This window comes from Rattus norvegicus, chromosome 19 (genome assembly GCF_021556685.1).
Source record: "Rattus norvegicus strain SHRSP/BbbUtx chromosome 19, alternate assembly SHRSP_T2T, whole genome shotgun sequence".
Lineage (NCBI taxonomy): Eukaryota > Metazoa > Chordata > Mammalia > Rodentia > Muridae > Rattus > Rattus norvegicus.
Window position 1 is genome coordinate 33,250,722 of NC_141552.1, and position 25,901 is coordinate 33,276,622.

The following is a 25,901-nucleotide window of genomic DNA, read 5'->3' on the forward strand; positions in this document are numbered from 1 at the left end:
GGCTTGCTGGTGTGTCAGCTGAATTGCCCTTTGCCTGGCTCTGACTTGGTTCTGAGGGTGGACACCGAGGACACACAGCAGCCTTTTTCATGATCATTTTTCAAAGGAACAGGTCCTCAAAACAAATTGATCCCCCATTTTTCATACTTACCACTCTCATTAGAGCAGTTATACGCAGCTATTGTCAGATCTGCCTAACCAGAGCTCATCTGAATGACATTCAGAAAGTAACCTTACGAGATACCATCCTGATAGCCTTTCAGGCTGCCGCTAATGATGGCCTGCCCTCTTACTATCTTGTTGTTGGCTGTGTTGTGTACATATGAGTGCATGTGTGTGGCCCCTGCCTTTGGTTTTTTGTTTGTTTTTTGAGGCAGAGTTTCTCTGTGTAGCCCTGGGTGTCCTGAAACGAGCTCTGTAGACCAGGCTGGCCTCAAACTAAGAGATCTGCCTGCCTCTGCTTCCTGAATCCTAGGATTAAAGGTGTGGGCCGCCTAGATCAGGACAACTTTTAGGAACTGGTTTTCTTTTCCCATTGTGGATTCCATGGATTGAACTCCGGACATCAGACTTCTTAGAAAATGCTTTTTTTATTCACTAAACCATCTCACTGGCTGAGAACCCGGCTTTTAAACACAGTTCTGTCCACTGAGACTTTATAGCACCACACGTGAGAGTAAACACACTGCAGATAATGTTAAAGTTTCCCAGTATGGTTGCCCTCTCTGTTCCTGATGGGAACGGTGTCCTCATTCATGGTTATTAGCTGCTGGGTCTGCTAGGAGGTTGATGGTGATAAAATGTCTAGTATGTTTTCCTTCTTTCTGTTTTTTCAAATCACTTGGAGCAAAGCAAAAGGACAAACCAGATAAGCTGAGCCAAGTCACCCTAGACACGTCAGAGTCTGGAGTTGAGCGTAGTGCTTGCTCCTGCTCAGTGTTTCAAAGGCCATCGGTGTTTCATCTGTGCTCCTGAATCATTTCCCTTTTCTAAAGTGCACAGGTCAAGTGACCAAGCACATTAGGTAGGAGACCGGCAGATGTGTCCCTTTATATCGCACAGTGAGTGAGTTTTCTTAGATATAACTTGATTACAAAGCAAGCTCGGTGTGGTGGCTCTTGTTTGTAATCCCAGTGGCTGAGACAGAAGCATTGCCAGGAATTTGAGTCCAGCTGGGCTATATTATAAGACCCTGCCTCAAGAAATAAAAATGAGCAGGATGGGCGAGCTGGAGAGCTAGCCCAGCAGTTAGGCGCACATACTGCCCTTATAGAGGACTGGAGTTGAGTTCCCTGCACCCACACTGCTCAAAACCACCTATAAGGTCCAATTCAGGGAACCTCATACCTCTGGTCTCCTCCGCAAGCCACGTGCACACAGTGATTTTAAAATAAATATTTCAGTGTACATAGAACTTATTTAGTGAATAGATGTATCACCCTTTTACAGTGCCTGTCTGCAAAACATCTAGACAGAAAGATATAACCTATTTTCTTGAGTTGAAATTAATATTAAGCAAGAACAAGGATAGTAAAGAAAAGTTGTTTCAGGAAATTACAGGGTAATCCTTTTGTAGACAGGTAGCCTAATAAAATAAATTCATTCAAGTGTGTTCATATCAGGTCTTTTTAAACTTTTTTTTTAAGGTCTTTTTAGATTCTGATTTTAGTCTGCCGATTAGAGGCTAAGGGGTGTAGGTCTGTTGATAGAGTGCTTGGCCAGAGTTCGTGACGCCTGGAGTCTCATCCTCTGCACCATACACACTGCTCTGTGTCTGAAGCGCTTGTGCAAGCCTGAGAGTCTGAGTTTGGATCACCAGAAGCCCAGTACAAAGCTGGATACAGTAACATACATGTCTCTGATCTCTGCACCCCTACAGGAAGGTGGGAGGTAGAGACCAGAGAATCTCTGGAAGTTCATAGGGCAGCTATGAAGCTCTCAGAAGCAAGAAACCCTGTCTCAAAGTAGAAGGCGAGTGAGGACTGACACCCAAGGTTGTCCTCTGATCTCTTCCGTGCAGGCCTGCACTCACATCAACACGCACTCACATGGACTGGCTGGAATGACACATGTCTGCAGTCCTAGCACTTAGGAATGGAGACAGGAAGATTGGGAGTTGAAGATTACATGAGACCCTGTTCAGACATTTAACCCATTCTTCACCAGTAGATTGACTTAACACCGTCCGTTCCTCAAGTCCCAGAAACACTTTGCTTCAGGTTTTTAATTGTTGGTTGAACTATAAAAAGGAACCAGGCACTGATTTATGAAAATGAAACAACACTGAGGCAAATGTTACCAATCTATAAATATTAAACATACAGAACAAACCATAGTTATTTGCTTGTACCCACTTAGCATTGACCTGTTATCCATGAAGTACACAGTAATAATCATTTTTGTCAGGAAGTGTTTTTAAGTCAGAAGACTTGGGGTATTACTGTCTGTAGTCAGTGAGGGCCGCCTCAGTGGAGATCCTGAAACGAATCCTTGACCCACAGAAGAATTTTTTTTTTTAAAGTTCCTATGATAAAACAAGACACCTGTGAAGAAATTACTTGGAAAGTAAAAACCAAGTATGTGTGCATAAGTCCCAAGTGATTTTTTTTGTCAGTTACACTCTTATGACCTGAACAATAACTTAAATACTCCTAGCACAGTGCTTCAGTTGAAAGTAAAGAACAGTGTGCGAATGGTAGCCAGTTACTTTTAAACTCAAGCTAGGATTTCTGTTGCTGGAGGGAAAAGTAACTTGGCTGTTGGAAGAGTAGAAATGTGTCAGCCTTGGGGAGGCTCATTCCTGCTGTCTGAACTGCATTGCGGGGCGTCACCAGGAACTTCACAAACTCCCCAGGGATGCCTTGCTGGGAAGCCCTGACCACTACTAGATTCCTTTGTGCAAACTAAAATCAGCCCTCCTTTCCCTCTCTCCCTTCTACACCCGACTACTTAGCCTAAAGTCACAGATAAACCTGGCTGGCTGGCTCCCTGTGTGCAGCGCCTGTGTCATCTGTAGGTGCTGGGGTTCCGAGGTGTCTCCTCCCTAGGATACCAGGATGTAGTGATGCTCTGTGGTAGTGAAGTCATTTCCTAATGGGTGTTTGGTCATCTCTCACTTGGACCAGTCTGGAGCTAAAGCACAGTAAGACACTGTCTCACAAAGCTGGTGTTTGCCTTGACTCATTTACATAAGAACTACTTGGCATTTGTTGAGGGGCTCAGTTCCCAGGCCAGGGTCCTGAACACGTGTTCCTGCCAAGTAGATTGTACTTGGGGCTCTGCAGTCAGCTCAGAAGACTGGAGAAAAGGAAAGGGGTACACAAGCTTTCCAAACTCTGTCTACACAGGCTTTCCCACCAAAAAAAAAGCTGGAGATGGTAGTGCACATCTGTAATTGAAGCACTCTAGAGACTGAAACAGGTTAAAAATTTAAGACCAACCTAGGCTGACCCTCTCTTCAAAATAAAGTGCAGACTGAAGAACCGAAACATCATATACCTCATTTCTAGACTCTGAACTTCCTGAACCTCGTCCCAAAAGACTTGCATCAAAAAAAAAAAAAATGCTTGATTGCAAATTTGAAGCTTTGCTGCTGCTTATGTCTTGCTAAGAGCCCCATTCCTTAGAACTCTGTCCCTGCAGCCAAGCTGGTCCTGTAAGCTGACACTGAACAGCAGTCCTATGTATGGGTAGTCCATGGTCAACAAGAGAAAATACACTAGAAATGAGATCTTTGTCTAGCATCTAAGAGTCAGTATGAAGATGAAACTCCCATTTACAACGTCCACTTCAAACATAAGCCAGAGATGGTAAAAGTGACAAGTGTCGATCAGACGTTTTCTCTGAGATTACCCACCGATACGCAGTTTTGAACTCCATTTGCCAGAACGCCTAATTGAGAGACTAGCATCCCTTGGTAGGTTTGATGGGAGGAGGAAGGGGGGGCATCAGCCCATGCTAGACAGCCTGGCTGAGCCTCCTGTAGCCAGTAGAGGTTTTCCTCCCCAGGTATGCTGTTCACTGGCCACCAAGATACATGTCCTAAAGTCTCTTCCTCAGCACCCTGGAAAGGAACCCAGCCTAAAGTAGCTGAAGCACAGAGCCTCTGTGTACCGCACAGTAGCTGCTTCAAAAAATCTGATGTACAGTCAGCCATCCTGTAGTGCAGGTCCAAAGAAGCCACAGCCATCTGCAGCAGGCAGGGCTCCCTCAGGGAAGGAGACAAACCACCAGACACCTCAGTTTAGCCCCAGCCCTTGAAACTTGGCAGTGTCTGTACAAACAAAGTAAGTCCGCAGCTCCCCTTTGCCTTTGACGTTGATGAGCCCACGGCACTCACAAGAATATCCCAGTCCCTGGAGGATGGTGCACGTCTCCTCGGTAACCTAAAATGAAAAAGAGCCCTGTCTTCAGAGAGGAAAGGGATGGCTAACAAGCAGTGTGTCTGTTGTCTATTCCTGACAATGGTGGCCAGAGGCACACAGCCAAGGACAGAAGGGCCAGGTCCCAGAGCAGGATATCTCCTGTGGGAATGTCTTTCCCCGAGTCAGTCCTTCCCAGTGGACTTTACCTGGATCTTCCCAAGCTCTCCGGTGCTCTCCATGCGGCTGGCAACATTGACTGTGTTTCCCCAGATGTCATACTGAGGCTTGCGTGCGCCAATCACTCCAGCAATCACAGGGCCGTGGTTTATGCCTTAGGATGGTTTACAGTTAGATGTTTATAGTGATATTGAGGGAGCCCATAGAAAGGGGTAGTAGCACTGGCGGGGGGGGTGGTGTACAAGTTCTTTTGGAACTGTTTTCTCCAAGGTGTGAAAGGCCCCATCTGTTGCTTGTCCATACTCCAGACTCATTAATTCTTACCTACTATCTGCTAATTTCCCCTGTTTAACAAAAATAAATAGGCTTTAAGTGCCTATCCTTAAAGCTAACTCTGGCTAGTTAGAGTTAATACATTTTATTCTCTGTATTTTAAGATCATTTGCAGCCTGATTTTGTCTCTACATTTATATAGTGACATATTATTAAAAATTATAAAGGTAAGGATTAGTGGCTAGCAAGATGGTACACCCAGTAAAGATGCCACCAAGTCTGATGACCTGAGTTGAATTCTCAGAACCCACAAGGCGGAATGAGAACCAACTCCTGTAAGTTGTTCTCTGGCCCCCACGTGTGCACTGTGTGTGTCACAACAAACAAATGTAATTTTAAATTGTCGAATAAAAAGGGGTTGAGGGGGTAGCTCAGTTTGTCACACAAACAATAGGACCTGAGTTGGGTCCCCAGCACCCCATGTAAAAAGTGTGGTGACGTCCACCTGTGACCCTGGCATTGGGGGTGTGGATGCAGCCCAATTTGCTCCCTGGCCCACCAGCCTAACCTCATTAGCAAGCCCCAAGTTCCAGAGACACGGTCAAGAAATAAGGTAGTCAGCTCCTGAGGCTGCCCTCTGGCCTTCATACACACACACACACACACACACACACACACACACACACACACACACACACACACAAACCAAGGGAACTACATGAGATATGCAAGGGAGATTAGCGTTAACAGTAACATCAGAAGGTCTGCTGAAACCTCAGGACAGCAGGAGGGCCGGGATACCCTCAGACCAAGAGCAAGGCTGAGCGTCCCTTTGTAGCCCTCACCAACTCGGAGGCGGAAGGAGTTGAAGGAGTGCCTGTTGATTCCATCCAGCTTGCTCATCAGGGCCATGCTAAACTCCACCAAGACACCAATGTGCACATGCTTCCGCTCCAGGTCCTGCAGGAAATGGATTACATAACCAGTGCACTGCACGCGGCCTTGACTGAAGGCATGCACACAACCATGGGGAAGGGGTTCCTGTCCCCACCAGGGGTCTCCAAGCTATGCCACAAAAGGCCTCTGCCCCCGACACAGAACCTGTAGAAGGTGAGAAGACTGGGAATGGCCTGCATATAGTATTCCCTTTGACGTGAGCCTGCCATACCTGGTTCTCATGTCCTGAGGGGACACTGAGCCCTGCAGCAGCCATGTAGGTGCTGCCAATGGTCTTGATCTTCTCCACACCACTGAACTTGGGCTTCAGCAGCAGCTGCAAAACCAACAGAAGCTGCAGCATCCCTGGAGCTGAGGAGAGGAAGAGGGGCCTCCCCCACCCTGGTCCACAATGCAGACACACAGCACACATCTTGTCCATGTGACTTCAAGACTACAGGCAAGAGCATGGCTCCCACTGTCTTCTCATCCCTTCCCGTCTCTGTAGTCTCACCCTTTTCAGAGCCACCTACCCAGTCTCTTTTACTTAGAGGGGGGTTAGTGTCCCCCATAAAGTTCAACCCACGCCAACTTCCTGGAATGGTTGACAGCATGAGCCTTAGTCAAAATTACTCTGAAATCTACCTGTTAGCACCTGCCCAGTAGAGACCTAATGAACATTTGCTTACTCAACAAGTTTGTCTCTTGGTATTTAATGGAATACAGCCCCAGCTGGTCGGCCTCATGTTTTGTTTAGCTGCTGTTTTCTCTGACAGGACCAAGGATCAAGCCAGAGCCTTACACATAGCTGAGCTTGCATTTTACCATTGAGCCTCCACCCTCCCACTGCTACCGCACAGGTAGCAGCCTGGTCAGGCTGTACCTCGTCAAAATCAGCAATGATCTCATTCAGCAGGCGAAGGCACTCCAATCCTTCTTTGTTGACATCACACTCAGTATAGAACACTTTGAAGTCCGGAACGGATGCAAACATGACACAGACACAGTCATAAGATTGATGGTACCAGTCCTGCAGCAGGGCCAGGGAGAAACAAGACCTGAGACCCCTAACCAGGGGTGCAAGGGCTGGTAGGGAGGTCGTCTGTGTGGGCTGTGACCGTGTGAATGCAGCTAAGGCAGGAGTCCAGTCAAGAAGTGGTTTTATGCTGAGCTGTCACAGGGCCTGTCTCCTCCCTCGGAAAGGCTCTGCCACATGCACCTCGCATAGGTGCGGAAACCTCAGCACAGCATGTTTGAACCTCATGATGTTTTGCCAGAGTCCACAGCCCCTGGTGGCCATAGACCCCTGACTTGCCTACCAGCCTGCCTTTACACCTAGCGATCTCTCAGGGTAGCCCAGACTAAGCCCAATAGCCCAGACTTGCCAGCACGGGGCAGCTCTGCCACAGACCCCCTGCTCTTCACAGACCTCAGCTGCCTTGTCACCGATGAAGTGGGCAGCCACATGTGCTGGCAGAACATTCTCTAGGAGGAGGCGGTTCACATTCTCCATTGTTTCAAACTCCTCATGCTCCTTCTTAAACTTCTTCTTCCACAGACAGTCCAAGCGGCAGTAATAGTCAATCTGCAAACCAGGAAGCCAATGTCCTACCTGTCACACCTATGACACGCCACCCAGGCCTTGGACCCAGGGTGTTGGACCAGCCTACATGCAGTGCTGCCCACCCCGCCCAGCCCAGTGTAGACCAAGACCAGCGCCTTCATGAAAGGCCTCTGCTATGTTGGAATTGCAGGCCACAGCCCTCTGCACTGTCTGCTCAGCAGAGGCTGGCCCAGGAACAGGAGGGCTTCCCCAAGAACACATCAGTAAGCCACACACCCAGCTCTGCTAAGATCTGGAGCCACTATCCCTCTGCAGAGCAGGAACGACACCATTTGCCCAGTGTCTGGTCCCGTGGGATCATGGACAGAGATGCGCCCTGCTACACACCTGTCTAGACAGCAAGATGAGGGTGGCATAGAACAGGACCAGGTAGAAGTTGATCATGGTCTTCAGGTCTCTCTCTAAACAACTGCTGGGGGAGGGGGCAGTCATCTGAGCCCCCAGAGCAAGGGTGTGGCTGTTCATGCTTTGTTCTGCAGACAGGAGCCGACGTGTCCTAAGAGGGTAGGGAGTAAACAGTTGCAGCTGTGTAGGGAAGAAACCTCAGCAAAGGGACTTACAGGTCACTCCACAAGGCCCATCTGCTGAGTGAGGTTCCAAAGGCAGCCAAGAGCTCCTCGTGAGGAGCAAGAACAGCCACTGTAGACTAGCAAAGAACCTGGCCACGGAAAGGCAGATAATTCATTTTCTAGGTCCTTGAGCTTCTAACCACATGGGATGCAAGAGAGTCAAGTCCTTTCCTCTGCAAAGCTGTGAGGGCTACAGAGCCCTTGAGAACCCACAGGAGTGTACCTGCCCAGGAGGCAACAGACATCTGCACTTCTGACATTGATGATGCAGGCTCAGACTAAGCTGGCTCAGGGCTCCCTTCTCACCCCTTAACTGGCCCAGGAACAGGAGGGCTTCCCCAAGAACACATCAGTAAGCCACACACCCAGCTCTGCTAAGATCTGGAGCCACTATCCCTCTGCAGAGCAGGAACGACACCATTTGCCCAGTGTCTGGTCCCGCGGGATCATGGACAGAGATGCGCCCTGCTCTGGGCAGGTGCTAAGTCAAAACAAACCTTTTAGCTTGCAGTAGTGAGCTACAAAAGACACCAGCAGATCAGGGCCCACCTGTGTGTGCTGTTGGTCTCTGTGCTGTTGCCTGAGACCTGCCAGCATGGGGAGAGGTTGAAGAGCAGCAGGTAGGCCACCAAGGCCACCGTCAGCAACATGGCCTTCAGTTCCAGGCTCATCCGCAGGAAAACAGAGCATGCAATGAAGCCCAGGACGCAGCTGCAGGTGTAGTACTGCAGGTGGGGACAATGTTCTGTGTCAATCACCTGGAGCAGGCTAGCATTAACAGTCCACTGCCAGCTCCCTCTGCAGAGGGCTCCAAGGCTAGGTGTCTGCACCAGCCTTGGCCCACTCCCCTTTCCAGCAGAGATCAGCAGGGAAGCTGATGGTTACTTCTTGTTCTGCCACTTCTCATGGCCTCTCTTCTTGACTTGTGCTTCTCGGGGCAACAGACCTTGCTTTATGTCAGCTCCCCTAAGCCCAGCCCTTCATTCCTTTAAGGTCTCAATTAACGTCTCTGATGTGCAGGAAAAGTGACCCAAAGACACCCTGTAGTGCAAACCGATGCTGGTCTGCACTACCTGCCTACCCCAAGGCTTAGAGCAAACAGCCAAGACCCAGTTTCCTGTTTCCCTGGCATTGGGCAGACAGGGAACAGGCTTGACTACCTGGACTATGCCTTCTAAGGATATGCTGAAAGCCACTGGACTCATTCTTCCTCTCCACAGTCTCAAGACAGGCTTCAAAGCATGAGCTATCCACTCTGGCCAGAGCAGTCCAATAAGAACCAGTAGCTCCAGAGTTTTAAGCCAGGAGCAGGGTGCTGGGAGAAGCCAGGATAGCATACTCACCGGGAGGAGTTCACATGGGGTCCCAACTCTGTTCCTTGCAGCCAGTGGGCTTGTCTCATTGTCTCCAGGCTGCTCTGGGCCTGGGTTAAATGTCAGTGGCTGAGGAGAGACAGGTTGCCATCAGAGTATATACAGGGACTCAGATCTGCCAGGCCCAAGGGAGGTGACCCAAGACAACTATGGGCACCAAAGGTACTCTGCGGCTGGGTGCTCGGCTCTCCACGGAGGCCAGCAAGTGGCTGTTTCCACAGCAACCACCAGGTGTGGAGTACCTGGGGTGGGGAGGGATATAGAGCGGAACTGGAGCAGCAGCAGGTCAGGCAGGTGTGGAAGAAGGCTGGGGTCAGCCCTCTCAGGAACCCCCTTCTTCTGGACCTGAGAGAGGCACGAGAGCACCCTCTCCAGACTGCAGCGTTCAATATCAGGAGCACTGTCGAGCTCTCTGTTGTGAGCTCTTACAGGCTGCTCAGCAGCTACTAGCCTGTGACTTGGATCAGAGGGCAAGTCATCTCGTACTTAGGAAAATGAGTCCCAGAGCAGGTGGGAAGGAGGAGCTGGCTCCCAGCACAAACCTACAGACTTGCTGAAGGGTGACGAGCTCAAAGCCTGCTCTGGGTACCTCACAGATCACTGCAGAGCTATGAGAGTCACACCTGACGGGGCTGTTCGGGTAACAAGACTAGACTCTGGAATCTGGGTTCCTCAGGTCAAAGGCGATGCCTTTCCCCCAGGAGAAGGAGATCATATCCTTGGCGCACACACAGCCCCGCCAGCCCTTGCCCCACAACTCACCATGTTGATGATGGCAACAGTCAGTAAGCTGCCAACAGTCACCACAACCAGGGAAAGTCTGAGCAGGGGCTGTGTCTCCACACTCTCCGAGATGGCCTGGAGTGTACTTCGGGCTGGAAGGCACCTCTGTGGAGAGGGAAAAGACATGCAAAGCAGCAGCTGAGACAAGGGACAGCCTTACTCAGGAAAGACAATGACACCAACCAGCCTGGGAGACTGAGGACTTGGGGATAGCCTGTAGAGACTCAATTATCCCGGAAGTAAGACAGGGCCCCCAATTGTTGCCCAAAGCAAGGCTGCTGGGGAGGGAGAGGTCACAGGGAAGAGGATGAGTCCAAGGAACTTGTCGGACCCACTCACCGAGAACTCAGTAGCAAAGCAGAAGCTTAGAACCAGCCCCAGCAGGCAGGCCACCAGCCCAAAGGACAAGCCCAGAGTTGCCATCCTGGAAAGGAGGGAAAACTTGAGACCAGGTCCCTTCCACCAGTGCCAGTTTTCCAGCTCATGGTCACCTGTCCCTCCCGAGTGGATATTCTTTATCTAGCAAAGAAGACATTGAAAGAACGAATCCAAATGTCCCACAAACAACAATCATAAGAGTCCCGGTTGTCATCAAGTCCCCCTAGGGGCCAAGTGTATAAGAAGTGAGTCGCATCATGACCCTCTGGAATTGTCTGATACACAGAACACAAAAGCATCAGAGGATAAAGGGCTGGCGAGATGGCTCAGTGGTTAGAAGCACTTGTTGCTCTTACAAAAGGACCCAGATATAATTCCCAGCACCCACATGGTAGTCCCAACCATCTAAGACTCCAGTTCCAAGTAATTGGACACCCTCCTCCGAAGGCCTCAGGCACCAAGCACACATGTGGTGCAAATACATACATGTAGGCAAAACAATCACACGAATTCGATAAAAAAGTATGCATCCATATATAAATTTTTATTTAGTTTGGTTTTGATGCAGGGTCTTACAGCCCTGGTCAACCTGGAACTTACTTTGTGAACCAGGCTGGCCTCGAACTTGCAGCAATCCTCATGCCTCTGCCAGAGTGCTGCGGAATCGCAGGCCCAGGTCACCATACTGGTTGCTATTTAGCCTCTGTGTGTGTGTGTGTGTGTGTGTGTGTGTGTGTGTGTGTGTGTGTATGTGTGTGTGTGTGAATGTGTGTGTGTATGCGTGTGTGTGAGTGAATGTGTGAGAGAGTGCATGTGTGTGTGTGCACGCACGCACGTTTGTGAGTGAATGTGTGTGTGAGAGAGAGTGCATGTGTGTGTGTTCGAGTGCGAGTGTGAGTGTGCATGTGTGCACATGTGTATGTGTGCATGTGTACATATGTGTATGTGTGTGTATATGTGAGTGTGTGCATTTGTGTGTATGTGAGTGTGTGTGCACATGTGTGTATGTGTGTGTATGTGAATGTATGTGTGCGCATGCATGTGTGTGTGTGCATGTAGGCACCTGTGTGTCATAACATGTATGTAGAGGTTAGAGGGACTGAGCTCAGGTTGTCAGGCTCGTGGCAGGTGCCTTCACCCACCGAGCCATCTCAGCAGTCCACTGAGCACACCCACAATGGCGGCCATGCTGGTCTGACTGCCCTCTGGAAGCTATCTGTGGTTAAGCTTTGTCCCTTCTGGCCTTAGCCCCTTGTCTCTGTCCACACCGGAACCTGAAGCAGGCCTTTCAGGGCTTTGGGGTCCAGGCCAGATGCCACTATCCCTGTCTCATTTCCCCACCTGAGAGGCAATGACGAAAGTCACTGTTTCCAGAGGCTAAGGCCAAGACTACCCAGATAGCCAGACTTGGCAGGAGACAGAGGAACCTGGCAGATTTCACACCCAGTCTCAAGGAAAGGCCAGAAACCCCAACGCTGGGGCCATCCCTCTGCTCCAGTGGTGAGGGACCCACAGCTGAAGTCCCTGTTAGCTACGAAGCACCTTGCCAGTTTTGCTGGGTCCTAGCATAGTCACCGTGTAACCCAAGGGGGCTTAGCCATCTACCCCGTCACAGGCTGACCTGGGCATCACTAGGAGGTGGACAAGCAGGATGCAGACGAAGACAAGGCTGGCACAGGCGAAGTCATAGCGAGCCCGGGGGATGGGCACCAGGCGGTACTGGAGGAGGTGGGGGAGGAGGTGACATGACTGTGAGAGACAGGTACTGGCAAGGTCCCTTCTGTACCCCACCCCAAATTCATATTCTAAAATAAAATGCCTGCCACCTCTCCTGGAGTTCAAGGTGGTGCTATATACACACGCTCGCCTGCCAACATTACACAATTCCTCTCTGCGTGGGCAATGCCCCTCACCCAATGAGGTTTTTGCTTTCATTTCTCAGGCCCCATGTAGGGCTGTAACTAGATTTGACCTCATGCCTTACCAAAAAGGATTATCCAGGCCTCGACCCTGACAAACAAGTAGAGATCTCGGAGGCTCCCCTCCACATGGCACCACTTTGTTACCACATCAGCATGCTCCCACAGTAGAGGAGCAGCCAAGAGTCCAGCCATGTGACCCACAGGCAGGGGAAGGACCCTCCACTCTCTTCCCCATAACTGCTCAGATCCCCAGGGAGAAGGACCCCCCCCCCCCGCCTCAATCCTGGACACCAGACTCTGAAGGCCAGAGGGACTCGATGGTCACAGCCTAACGCTAAGAACAGCCAGCTCCAGAACCTCTAGGCTGCAGGCTCCCATCTAAACCACCTGTCTGGCCACTTGGGGGAAAGGTAGATTAGATCCTGATATGGGGCCAAGATTTGCAGGGAACCATGAGTGGCTCTAGACCCGCACAGCCGCTAGAGCACAAAAAGTGTCACAGCAGCCAGGCAGGAGGTCCTACAGGCATGCAGCCAGGAGACTGGATTTGGGGTATCTTCCTTCTAGAAGTCTGAAGCACTCACTTGTCCCAAGTGTCAGGGACAAATCTCAAGGGTGATGTCAGGTAAAGGGGTGAGGTCAAGAGAAAGCACCACAAATGAGACCGCACAGAGCTCTGTCCACCCCAACATCTCGTGCAAGACCCCCAGGGCCTCTCTCCCCACCCTGTGGGATTTGCTGGGCCCATCAGTTCATGCCCCACCCACCAGGCCTAGGCCTGTCCTCCTGTGGTGGCTGCCTCATCCTCACCTCACGCTCAAAGCCCTTCTCCAGGAAGATGGGACCAAAGGTGTGGAAGTCATCAGACTTGGAGCAGCAGGGCCTGGGGGAACGGCAACACAATGCACCCACAGAGCCAGAGAGAGCCACACTCTTAGAGGCAGCCCCAGTGCGAGGGAGGGAGCTACTGGACAGAGCCAGTAATCACTATCCATCATGAGGGGACCAGCCCTGCCTTACCTGGTGGAGCTGAGCCCCTCAATGGCTGACAGCATCTCGTCATCACAGTCATCTTCCAGGCGTCCCTTGGGGGATGCACTCCTAGAATTAGAGTCCCGGCCTCATCACCCCAAGGACCCACTAGCCCAGAGGCTGGGCTGCAAATGGTGGACTCACCACTGGTGAATTCATGAAGCCAGGAGACATTAAGTGAAAGACCAGCAGTCCCTAACCCCCAGACCAAGGCCACCTCTGCTGGACAGGACCAGCATAGAAGCCAGAGGAACACCCTTCCTCACCACCAACAAACCATAGCAACTCCCTATCCCAGCCCTGGGGTAAGGCATTCCACCCCGGCCGTTCAAAGAACCTATGACCTGTACCGAGAGAAGACAAACCCAAGGAGGCCCAGCCTGGGCCTGTAGGAGCTGCCCCAGATAGACATTGCTCAGGGCGAGCCTGGCACAGCTTCACCAGGTGAGCAGTGTGCAGAGAGGGCAGTGTACCTACCTATCAGGGGCACGGTGTCGACGCAGAGGAATGGCCTGAAAGCGGGGACAGGGAAACGGTAATCACTCCCTGACCCTCATTCACCGTGGAACTAAAAAAGGACCAGGAGAGTCTAGAATATTCCAGGCCCCGATGGAGCATTTTCCAAATACCTTCTGTCCACGAGGGATGTTGGCAGAAACTACCCACAATGCAGCAAAAGGAGCAAGGCTGTGACAACGCCTTTGTTCCCTGACCCTTCTCAGAAGGATCCTAACACAGGAACCAGGCGGGAGGGGACCTACCTTCTGCCTCCGTCCGTTGGGGATGGGGATCTCACTGCTGCTCACGCTCTCCCGGTGGTTGAGGTGTGCAAAGGGCCGCGCTGCCCCCCAGGACTCCAGATAGCGGGTTACACGCACGGAAGCCCGCATCTTCAGAGTTGCATCCCCCTTGGGCTTGGACAGGTGGTGGCTGGGTAGGGGCGGCTGCTGACTCTGCAAGCATAGACAGGACCTGTCCCACCTGTTCCCCTCTTCACCACCCCTGGCATCCACGAGGAGCACTGGCTGGTCTGGTAAAGGGGAAAGCGTTACTTATTTCTTGAGCCTGTAGTATCTTTGAGCATGGGCTGGCCTGGGTATTAGCCTCATTTTTCATCCCTGCCCCAAGCCTGGAAGAGGCTGCCGGCCACACAGCTCAAGCTCAGCCAAGGAAGGGTTAATCAGAAGCCCTGCTCTGCCCACCCACATGTGGCTCACACATGATCTTTCTGGTGAGAGCAGAGGGAGAAAGATGTGTGCTGGCCTGAACCCAGTGACACAAGCACCAAGGCACAGCAGGCCCACTCCAGGGCAGCCTTTGAAGGAGTGCCACACCCAGCCTCAATAGCTCGAGACTCATCATTTGCCACAGGCTTGCTGGGCCCAGTACATGCTGGATTCTCAATGGCTTAGCCAGACCTTGAGTGAGGGCCCTGCTCTACCTCCTTCCCTTGTGCCCCTGAGCCCTGTGTCTCCCTTAACACATGCTTGGGCTGAGACAGGGTGGCCAGGTATGGAAAGAAACAAGAGAGAAAAAGAAAGAGCCCCCGCAAGCTTAGGCCACCTTGTGTCTGCTGAAACTATTGTCTCTCCTACTCCTAGAATCTCAAACATCCTCCCTCGGAGCCTTTCTCCTCAGACTTGCCAACATCAATAGAGCAGCCCACCTACAGTACCAGACCCTGGCCAAAGAACAATGGCAAATTTACCAGAAACTTCCTGTGTCTCTAGGGATAGAAATCCCTTTAAACCCTTACCGCCCGCCCACCATCAGTCTCTGTCCAGGACCGGAATGTGTAGTTCCACCCTTGAAAATCCTAGGGTCCATTCAGAGGACAGCAAGAGCTGCTAGGTCAGGAGGTAAGGACCTTTCTCTGAGGCTCCTCTACTCCTAGTAACTCTGGTCACATGCCGGCTGCAGACAGGACGAAGAGAAACTCCCACAGTCCCCTCTAAACTGCCAGCTCCATAAATGAACAGATGAGCAGAGCTGGAGGGAGGGACCCGGCGGGGCGACAATTTCCCATTGCCAGTGGCACACACATGCTGCTGCTTCTCTGGAGCTCTGCTGGAGTCTGGCCAGCATCCTGCAACTCTACTGGCTCAATCTGGCGGCCCTGGGGGTGGGCTTTGGAACTATGTCTGCAGATGTCTTTGAGGTTGGGGCTTCATCCATTTCAAAGCCACCACATGCAAGCTCGGAGCAGAGCTGGGTGGTCTGCAGGCTGGAGGGCCGGGGTCCTTGGCAGCACAGAATGAAATAAACAAGGAGGAGGATAAATAAAGGGGAGCACGTGGCAGGCTAGAAGGGCCAGGATGCAGGGAGTCTCCTGTATGCGGTGTCTGCCCTGGGGACATCAGCAAGATAAGGGGGACAGGAAGGAGCCAAGGCAGAAAGTGCAGGCTAGGTGGGCTTGTAGGATGCCCAAGGGCCAGGACCAAAAGAGCTGGAGGAAGCCCCCACCGGCATTCTTGAGCAAACTCCAAGGACGATTCAGGAGGACGATTCAGGAGGTCAAGGCCACAGACGGCAAAAAGCAGCCGACTGCCAGCTTGGAGCACTCAGCAGACAAACGCAGCTGCCTCTCCAGCTGGGCCACCGGGGAAAGATGGGCTCCGGGAGGAGAAGCAATGTGAGTCAGCCACCTGAGAGCCCCAGGTCTGGTCACTCCAGGAGCCAGCTGCCTTGCTATGGCTGCTTCCCCAAGTCTTCACAGGGGTTCTTCATTCCTGCAATTTGCCTCATGGAACTGCGCTAACTCAGTGCTTGGAGTAGCTGACACAGCCCTTGCTCCCACACCTTACAGAAACACGAAGAGGTCATTCCCTGATGCCTGAATGTTTCCAGTTCAAGGAAGTGCTGTCCTGTTTTGGGCTAGCCTCTACCACCTCACCACAGTCTTGAGGGTCAGAGGCTAGTAGTTGGGACCCTGCTCCCAGGCTGCCCAGGCCCCATTCACCCCCAAGCCCTCGTACCCGGGGGTCAATCACCAAGTAGGTACGGATGTTCATCTCTTTCAGATAGGGGTCGCGCTGCTCCCCGTGCCCGTCCTCCACCTCGTATGCCTTGTCCAGGTGATTCAGTGTCGCCTCTGTGATGTGCACCCGGCTGAGGAGACGCACGTCAGATAAAGCAGCATAGCCCAGGAACCCACTTGAGGGATGCGTAGTGGATGGGGCTGGCTCCATCCCCTGCCTCCACACCCAGCCCCACCCTGATCACCACAGCCTCTTGTCCCTACCCTGGTGAATCTCACCCAGGGACTCCAGCTGCCTCCATCCTGTTGGCCAGGGACACGTCATGGGACCACACGTCATACTGCCACTTGCGGAGCCCGATGACCCCACACAGGACATTCCCAGAGTGAATGCCCACACGCATGCTGATGTCCACTCCGGTGGCCTCACGCACCTGCCTGGAGCAGAGGCGTCTGTCATCTACTGTTGCTTCAGAACCTCATGGAGGTCTTGGGTGGGGCAGGGCACCAGGGAGGGAGACTGAGCTTCCTCAAAAAGGCCAAGCATCCTGCTCCTAGGAGCGTGCAAGCACACATCCAGATCAAAGGTGTGAGACTTAGGGTGCCACTCATGTGATGGACCTCGTTCTGTCCCGGGGTCCCTTGCCTTGTAGCCCTGGTTGGGTCTGATGAAGCTGCCAGGACGTAGGTAGGGGGTGCTAAGCCCTACCCAAGACCCAGCATAGACAAGGACTCTGGGGGCTGCTCTGTCCACTACAGGAAACAATGGCCTCAGTCAGTACAAGGAGCCTCTAGAGGGGAGCCTCCCCCATGAGGCACCCAACCTACTTCCGTGCGTGAGCAGAGCTCTACTCCCTCGGGCAAGCTGGTGGTTAGGAACACAGCACCTCCCGTGTCCACCACTAGAACTGGGGATGAGCCGAAGCTACCCAGGAGCCAGCAGAAGCAAGGCCGTCTCCGTACACGGCAGAGCGACGACCTGCCGAGTCACGTGGTGGGTGCTCTACACTGTGGACTCTCTTACCACTCGGGCACCATTCTGGGGGTGCAGCAAAGTGGTATTGGATTGGAATTTCCTCTGCTGCCTAGACAGGCTACCTCACCACCTCATGCTTCTTTCTTCCTGCCCGCCCCTGAGCACCTCACCATCGGACTGATGCCAGCAGAAGGGCCCAGAAGACCCAGGTCACCCTGTTGCCGGAGGGTAAGTTCTCTGGCACCGGAAGCTTCTCAGAGGAATGGGAAGCAGACAGGATCCTGGAGCTGGACCTTGCCTCTGGAAGGCCTTCCTGCTATCTGCCCTGAGCACCTCCTGCTGTCTCAGCCCTTGGAAGGGTGAAGCCCAGCTTAGCTGTTTTATTTTACATATTTTTTGAGACAGGGTCTCTCTATGTAATCTTGGAAATTGCTATGTAGACCAGGCTAGCATCAAACTCATCCTGCCTTTGCCTCTGCCCCCCTCAGTGCTGAGATTAAAGGTGGGCACCTCCATGAGTGGCTGAGCTCTGATTTTTTTAGATGCTTCTAGGACTTGAAGCCACAGTGGGGCCCAGAGGAAGGGAGGCCAAGAGAAGGAGTTTAAGTCCTCCATGTGGCAATCCTGTGAGAGTCCAGGGAAGCCCCAGTAGTTTGGCAAAGGACATGATGCTGTGCCCTGGCCCCCTCAGCACCTACTTAATGGCCTCACATATGTCCAGACCCATCTTCACACAGTTGCGGGCGTGCGTGGGCAGCGACACAGGCAGGCCTGACACGCAGTAGTAGCAGTCACCCAGGATCTTGATCCGCATGCACTCGTTGGCCTGCAGGGCAAACGAGCAAGAGGCGTGCTCAGGGCAGGTCTGGGGTTAGCTGGATTCCTCCCCGCCAGGAACGCCTTCAACTGTGGCTCAGTGCTACTACAGAACCTGGCAAGAGGAGTGGGGGCCAAGGACCCAGAGAGATTCAGCCAGGAGCCCAGATGAAAGCAAGGCTTGGTAAGGGCTGCTCAGGAAGAACTGTCTGTCTGTGCAGTGTTGCAGCACCGACTGCAATCCTGGCCAGGTAACAGGACGTTGTGTCAAACTACATACAGGTTTAAATCCTGTAGCTGTGTAACGCATGTGCTAGCCGGAGGCTGGAACTAACCAATACAACTGGGAGATGCACCCAGAAGATGAGACACTGGGAAAAGACCATGGGCCCAGGAGACCAGAGCCCACACAGCCTCAGAGCATCCCAACATTGTATGTGCAAAGGCCCAAGGCCAGGAACCTACTTGAAATCAAACTAGGGCAACCAGTGTGGCCAAATTAGATGAAGTCAGGCAAGAACTGTAGCAGGCGTCCTACACAGAGACCAGCAGGAGTTAAACCAAGAGAGGCTATGCCGCTAGACTTGGGGGTGGAGAAGAGCAGAGAGGAAGGGTGTGGAGGGGAGCCAACCAAGGGTGAGACTGGGTCCCCACAGGAGCATTCAGGGAAGGAGGGTTCTGGATGGGAGTCAGTGGTCCCATCAGAGACAGTGGGGGGAGGGACAACTGTGCCCAGGCTGGCCTGTCTCTGTGTCCAGCCAGTGTTTACCTGGCTCCTGATCCTCCTGCACCGCCCTTGAAAGCACACAACTCATGGGCCGTGAGTACCGGAAGGGCAGCCCCAGTCACACAGCCCAGAGACTTGGTAAAGGATGAAAAGCCGTTTGGTACTTCCCAGGCTTCTCAGCATCGGAAGGACAAATCCCACTCTTTGCCTAGGCCACAATGTCCTCATCTGTCCCCCTCATACTCTGTTCTGCATACACTGAGGTCCATACCTTGGAGACTGAGCTGTGTCCAGCCCTGGCCCACAGGCTTCCCTTCCTTCCTCAAGTCTCTCTCTCTCTCTCTCTCTCTCTCTCTCTCTCTCTCTCTCTCTCTCTCTCTCTCTCTCCTTCTCTCTCTCCTCCCTCCCTCCCTCGTCCCCTCCCCTTCCTCCCCCTCCCCCTTCCTCTCCCCCTTCCTCTCTAAGACCAGGTCTCACTATGTAGTCTTGGCTGGCCTTGAACTTGCTGTCCTCAAACTCACAGGGATTCACTTGCCTCTGTGTTGGGATTAAAGGCCTGTGCCACCATGCCTTTTATGAAGGCTTCTCAAACTTTGCCTAGAAATTGTCAAGCTGAGACTCTTGAAGGAGACCAGGCATTCTGGTTACACCCAGATGCCCAGGAAAGGGCAAAACTGCCAGACTAGAAGTCATCTCCTGCAAGTCTAAGCCCCCATCTGAGCTTCTGGACCCATAAACCCCCTCGGTGTGCACTCCGCAACCCATTCTCCTGCTGAGGGAGGAACAAGTTTCTGTAATTTGACATGCCACTCACATGGAAAGCCACTTACTACCAAGACAGTAAAATTCAGCGCCAGCCTCCACCCCCACCCCCCACCCACGCTCATGCAGCCTATGACGCCCTGTGAAGGGAGCAGCCAGCTAAGGGCATGCCCAGGCTCACCTTGGCAATCTGGTCAAACTTCCCAAACAGCTCGTTGAGCACCACCACTAGCTCCTTGGGAGAGCAGTCGCTGGCCAGCCTCGTGAAACCCACGATGTCTGCATACAAGATGCTAGTCCAAGTAGACAAGGCTCGAATCAGATCCCTGCCTCTTCCCCCCTCAATCCCAAAGGTCAGAAGAGGTACTCCCAGCCAACCTGATCCTTCCTAGTACCAGAGCCTCTCACTACAGCTGGACAGAGCAGAGCCTCGTGTTGTGGTGACCCCCAACCCTAAAATTATTTTCATTGCTATTTCGTAACTGCAATTTTGCTGCTGCTATAAATTGTGATGTATATTCGTGTTTTCCAGTGGTCTTAGGTGACCCCCGAAAGGGGTGGAGATCCATGGGTTGAGAACCACTAAAGCTGAGGTCCCAGGAGGGTGTTAATGGCCCTCAGGCCTCACTATGTCCCATGGTTTGTACAGTCCCAGGCAGGTAGATGCAGCCTGACTTACACTAATCGATGTCTGCTGACGTTTAATGCTGGCCCTTGGGCAGAGACCCAGGTGGAACTCAAAGGGATCACACTGCACCTCACAAGAGATCCTACACCCTGTCAAATTAGTAAGGACAGGGGGCACCTGGTCACCAACCTTGGGGTCTTTACCTCCTTTAGGAAGAATCATCCGAAAGGCCCTTTCTGGAGTGTCCAGCTAATCCCCATGAACTGCTATCATTTTGGTGGGACACAGGGTTTTCTCTCCCCAATACCCTTTAATGGACTTGATCTGATCCTACCCCAAAGAAACAAGGAGAAACTGAGGCCCAAGGAAAGGCCAATCCTGTATAGACTGAAGCTTCCTACAGAGCACTACCTCCCTAGAAGCAGGGGAGTGATGGCCAAATCCCCAGAGACACGCTCCATGCGTTTCCAAAGCCCTGCCCACCTGACGTTCTGGTGCCGCTTGACATAGAGGCTGTGAAAGTTGTTGTCAGGCGTGTAGTGGCGGTCACCACCCTCTTTGAGGCGTTCAATGATGGCCAGCTTCATACCCATGGAGATGTGAGCTGGGAGCACTGAAAGCAGCAGGTTCTCCTGAGCATAGGAGGGCAGACCAGCGGGAGGATTGGCGGAGACACGCAGAGTAGCATGAGGCCCTAGGTTAGCCACCTAGACATCGTTCTTCCCACACATTCCGCCCATGAAGCCATTGTTTCCTGCTGGGTTATGTCTACACAACAGGGCAGAGTATGTGCCCTCCCTGTCTCCAAAGCTCCCAGGAACAAAGTCTGCAAGGGACCCGCCATACGGGCCACATGGGCAACACTGGGCCCAGTGAGGGGTGGACATAGTGGGGTATATAGCAGTTAGGGAGTGGGAGAGAGGATGCTGGTCCCTACCTGCTGGCGCTTCTCCACGCGAAGCTTCCGGCGGATCTGGATACACTTGACGGTGTAGATGAAGAGATCCCTCGAAGCGTCCTGAAGCTGGTGCTTGTGGAAGGCACCGGTGAAGTTCCCACCCAGAAGGATAACGGCATTGGCCAGGAGCTGAGGGCAGGCAGCCAAGCACAAGGTTGGACCCCATCCAACCAGTACATTTGCTCAGTACTAACCCCACAGAGTACGCGGTGGTATCCATCCCCACTGCCTGACCTAAAGCCTCTTCGGGTCGTCATTTTTCCAGGGTTAGGCAGAAAACAGAAGCCCAGGTGGTGACGGATCCCTAATGAGTTGTTGTGACCACACGGCCAGGATTTGATCCTTCTACCCTACCAGACACATGCCCCGGTCATTAAGAGTCCAGGGATGTCAAGTACTTCCAAGGAGATGGTCACTTCACTGAGCTCTGATCCTAGCCTCAGAAGGCACAGCACCCAGCTGGCTTTCCAAGCTCTGATCTCTCCCCAGGAAGTGGGCATCTGGGCCAGTGAGAGGGAAGACACATTCCTGCACCACAGTGACATGAACAGAGAATTCATATTCATTCAACAGAGTCACCGACGCCTGGACTAGGGTACTATCAACCTAGGTCCAGGCCCTGGGGATTGACGCTCAGGTCAGAATCTCATCATAGCAGAGTCCTGAGCAGCAGCTAGGGCCTGAGTCCACAGAAGAGCCTAGACTAGCAGTTAAGACACTCAGGGCCCTGCCCTGCCTATAGCCGCCCGTCTGCAAGCAGCCCCAAAGCTCAAACTCCACCAGGCCAGAGCCTGCTCCCGCCCAGCCTCTGTCACCCTCACCTGCAGCCCCAGCTGTGTGCTGGACATGGATGTCTTGAAGGCTCTTGTCACAGCTCCAAACACCAGGAGATGGGAGATGGTGGAGGCTACGCCCACCGCGATAGCTGCCCTCGTGCTGAGAGGCAACAGTACGTACACCACAAAGACGATGAACAGGAAGAAAGGCACCTGGGGGCGGGGCACCCAGAGAGTCACATGACCCAGAACCCTCATCCCAATGTCACCTGGGATGTCCCCAACCTGGAACCTCTCATCTCTCCCCTACACAGTGAGGCAGATACACAGCCTTAGACTGCCTTGCTCATCTGAATACGGAGTTACTGTGTGTCAGAGCCCTCGGCTGTTAGCCCTGATAACTGCCGGGTGGGGCGCAGTCACTTGTTGCCTCCCACAGTCCAGGTAGCCTCACTCCCCTGGCCCTTCAGTCTATGGTTTTCTGAACCTGGCCCTGCCCTGCCCAACCGCAGAAAAAGGAGCCAGCTGTGATCGGAGTACGCTGTGCTACCTCATGGCCCCTGCGACTCATCAGACCAGGCTGGTGCAACTCAACCCCAAGGTCCAAGTTGGTTGAGAGAGGTCGCCAGCCTTTACCTGGGATGGCCAGCCTAGTAAGTGAGCAGCCATCCCAGCCTCCACTTGGGGACAGTGGAGAAGAAACCAAAGTGTCCAGGCTGCTAACCCAAGGGCCAGCCCTACTTGGCTCTTCCTGGCACACCAACCCATTGATGCCTTTCGCCAACTTGAGTTGGAATTCTGTCATCTCTAACCAAACAAGGTCTATCCAAAATGCCAAATAACTTAAGGGGGCGCTCTTCTGAGAAGAGAGATAACTTAGTACCATCTGAAATCCAGCGCCAGAGTCTGTAGGGAGGGTCACGGCTACAGGCCGCTTTGGACCACTCCCATGAACCCACTGCCCCGAGTGGGCGGAAGGTGCCAATTGCATGTTCCGGCTGCTGATACCCAAGCCCAGTGACATCAGCTCCCGCCATTACCTGCTCCCACGCATAGGCTTCATTCTCCAAGGAGTCCCACATCAGCACGGAGCCTAGTATCATGAGGCAAGCCCAGGTGAGTAGAGCCAAGACGCGCAGCCATCGCTGTGCTAGGCACTCAACATACACCAGCACATAGAGAGCCACAAACAGCGTCAGCATGAAGAACGCAGTGCCCAGGACAGCCTGGTGTCTGCGGAGATCCTGGGTAGAACAAACACACACAGAGTATCCGGACTTTCTCCAATGGAGCACCCATTCCTCCAGGAAGTCTACCCAAAATCATGGTGAGCACCTTGCACACAGCAGTGTTGGGCTGCCCCGACACCGTGTGCACTCCCATTTCTGCTTGCCTTTCTCAGTCACTGCCCTAAGAGACCACTGGTCCCCTGAGGGGACAGGTGACCCAAGTGACCACAGGAACCAGAACCAGGTTCTTCTCAGGCAAAGCCTTGCTTAAGTGCCTGAAGGAGAAGAATTTATGTCTAAGAACTGGCTTTGGAGGGACATGAAGAACAGGTATCCCACACAGGGGCAGCACTGGAGTAGAGGAGGGAGAAGGGACCAGAAGACAAATGGACCCTGAGATCTTGGGTTCCCCTTCAGAGACCAAGCATCATGAGGATGAAGGAACCACCAGCCTCTGGCGAATGACAGGAAAGTGGTATCTAGGTTGTAGCTGTGAGGACCTGTTTCCTCTCTCCACTCCCGGAAGGGCGCAGGCTCCCTGACCGAACCTTGAATATTAGAACATCTGACTGCATTTACTGCAATCAGCAAGAAAATGAAAATAAACAAAAATCAGGTTCTCAGTCACACTGGCCACGTGCTGAGGGAGTGGCACTCACAAATGGCTGCCGCAAAGCAAGGGCGCAGGTCAGGAGCAGGAGCAATGCCCGCAATATCTGTCCTGACAGTGGTTACGATTCTAGCTAAAGAGACGGCTCAGTGGTTAAGAGCACGGGCTGCTCTTCCAGAGGTCCTGAGTTCAAATCCCAGCAAGCACATGGTGGCTCACAACCATCTGTAATGGGATCCGATGCCCTCATACGGAATGTGTGAAAACAGATCACTCATGTGCATAAAAACAAACAAATCTATATTTAAAAACAGATTCTATGCCATCACCTAGGAGGATGTGAACTCAAGGCCAGTCTGGGCTACACAATGCCACCCTGTCTATACATACATACACAAATGAGAAAAGGGGGGGCTGGGGAGATGGCTCAGTGGTTAAGATCACTGACTGCTCTTCCCAAGGTCCTGAGTTCAATTCCCAGCAACCACATGGTGGCTCACAACCATCTGTAATGGGATCCGATGCCCTCTTCTGGTGTGTCTGAAGACAGCTGCAGTGTGCTCTTATACATAAAAATAAATATTTTGAAAAGAGAGAGAGAAGGAAGAAGAGGATAATGAGGAAGAAGAAAGGGAAAGAGGAAGAAGAGAAAAGGAGAAGAGAACGGGGGAAGGAAAAGGAAGATGAGGAAGAAATGAATTCTGAGATCATAGATTGAGAGAGGGATACCAGGATTTATTGGTGATGTCTGCTGTGGTCAGATAAGGGAAGGAAGTAACATACAAACTGGTTCAGATTTGTTTTTTGTTTGTTTGGGGATTTTTGTTTTGTTTTGTTTTTCTTTTTTGTTTTTTTGTTTTTTAAGATTTATTTATTTATTTTATGTATATGAGTACACTATTTAACTGTCTTCAGACACACCAGAAGAGGGCATTAGATCCCATTACCGATGGTTGTGAGCCACCATGTGGTTGCTGGGATTTGAACTCAGGACCTCTGGAAGTGCTCTTAACCGCTGAGCCATCTATCTCTCCAGCCGTTTTTTTCCTTTTTCTCTCTTTCTTTCTTTCTTTTTTCCTTTCTTCCTTTCTTTCTTCCTTCCTTTCTTTCTTTCTTTCTTTCTTTCTTTCTTTCTTTCTTTCTTTCTTTCTTTCTTTCCTTCTTGTTTTTGAGAAAATGTTTCTCTGTATAGCCCTGGCTGTCCTGAAAGTCCCTCTGTACACCAGGCTGGCCTTGAACTCATAGAGATAGGTCTCCGCCTCCCAAGTGCTGGGATTAAAAGCATGTGCCGCCACCATCTGGTTTGACTCAGATTGTTAACAGAATGAATTTCATGGCAGAAAAAAAAAAATTGAGAGTGATTTATTTAGGACAATTAATATAACAGCTAAGGTCAACCAGACTCAAGATCAAATTCAAATGGCTCTGTTTTCAGCCCACCTAGCAGTTCACAAAGGAAGAAGACCAAGCTCCAGGCAGGCATCCACAGGCTGAAGCTTTCCCATCCGAGCAGGAAGGCTTGGTATCCCTGCCCAGGGCCTTACCTCATGGCTGAAGACGATGCTGACGAGGGCGATGCAGGTGGCCACAGCCACCAGGAGGAGCAGGAGCAGCAGTGGCCCGTGCTGGCTGGTGAGCCTGTACTTCTCATAGAGCGCTGCCTGCTTGGGGCCTTCGTCACCCTCATTTAGGAAGTAGCGCCCCTTGGCTGGCATCCTCTTCCCCCGTGGCCTGGCCCAGCGGTCTGCTCAAGAGCCCCACGGTCTGAGATACATCTGTCAGCCGAATCTTTTGTATGCAGCCCAGGCTTCGTCCCTTTCTGAGGGTAGTAGGCAGGACTGCACAGAGGTGCCCAGAGCCTGCGGCTCCACGAGCATGTAGCACCTGCTCCGGCCACTGGGTCCTGCTCACTGCTGTCTTCAGGGTGTCTAGGATGAACTGATAGAAACTTCTAGGTCCTCAGATCTGTGGAGACAAAGCAGGCCAAAAACATTTAATGTCTCGGGCCAAA

General features: G+C 52.2%; 1 protein-coding gene across 23 annotated transcripts in view; it reads right to left on the reverse strand.

Annotated features, from left to right (window-relative positions):
* Positions 1–2,209: 2,209 nt before the first annotated feature.
* The window catches only part of Adcy7 (adenylate cyclase 7), a 59,254-nt gene continuing 35,562 nt past the window's right edge, over positions 2,210–25,901 (reverse strand). For 16 of the 23 annotated variants that reach the window (XM_087595295.1, XM_087595299.1, XM_087595300.1 and 13 more), the window contains 25 exons: positions 25,435–25,855; positions 23,092–23,295; positions 22,097–22,264; positions 21,255–21,404; positions 20,801–20,949; positions 19,871–19,982; positions 18,083–18,210; positions 16,688–16,846; positions 16,407–16,539; positions 14,193–14,384; positions 13,909–13,943; positions 13,420–13,500; positions 13,210–13,282; positions 12,099–12,196; positions 10,439–10,523; positions 10,079–10,204; positions 9,287–9,385; positions 8,493–8,668; positions 7,702–7,870; positions 7,180–7,335; positions 6,634–6,780; positions 5,983–6,087; positions 5,660–5,774; positions 4,571–4,695; positions 2,210–4,385 (listed from right to left, as the gene is read on the reverse strand). In XM_087595295.1, coding sequence (XP_087451421.1) covers positions 4,239–4,385; positions 4,571–4,695; positions 5,660–5,774; positions 5,983–6,087; positions 6,634–6,780; positions 7,180–7,335; positions 7,702–7,870; positions 8,493–8,668; positions 9,287–9,385; positions 10,079–10,204; positions 10,439–10,523; positions 12,099–12,196; positions 13,210–13,282; positions 13,420–13,500; positions 13,909–13,943; positions 14,193–14,384; positions 16,407–16,539; positions 16,688–16,846; positions 18,083–18,210; positions 19,871–19,982; positions 20,801–20,949; positions 21,255–21,404; positions 22,097–22,264; positions 23,092–23,295; positions 25,435–25,605 — 3,303 coding nt within the window. In that variant the 5' untranslated portion in view covers positions 25,606–25,855 and the 3' untranslated portion in view covers positions 2,210–4,238. Of the gene's footprint in view, positions 4,386–4,570; positions 4,696–5,659; positions 5,775–5,982; positions 6,088–6,633; positions 6,781–7,179; positions 7,336–7,701; positions 7,871–8,492; positions 8,669–9,286; positions 9,386–10,078; positions 10,205–10,438; positions 10,524–12,098; positions 12,197–13,209; positions 13,283–13,419; positions 13,501–13,908; positions 13,944–14,192; positions 14,385–16,406; positions 16,540–16,687; positions 16,847–18,082; positions 18,211–19,870; positions 19,983–20,800; positions 20,950–21,254; positions 21,405–22,096; positions 22,265–23,091; positions 23,296–25,434; positions 25,856–25,901 lie in introns of those variants that run through there. The other 7 variants (XM_087595304.1, XM_087595305.1, XM_087595302.1 and 4 more) reach the window with 2 other exon arrangements.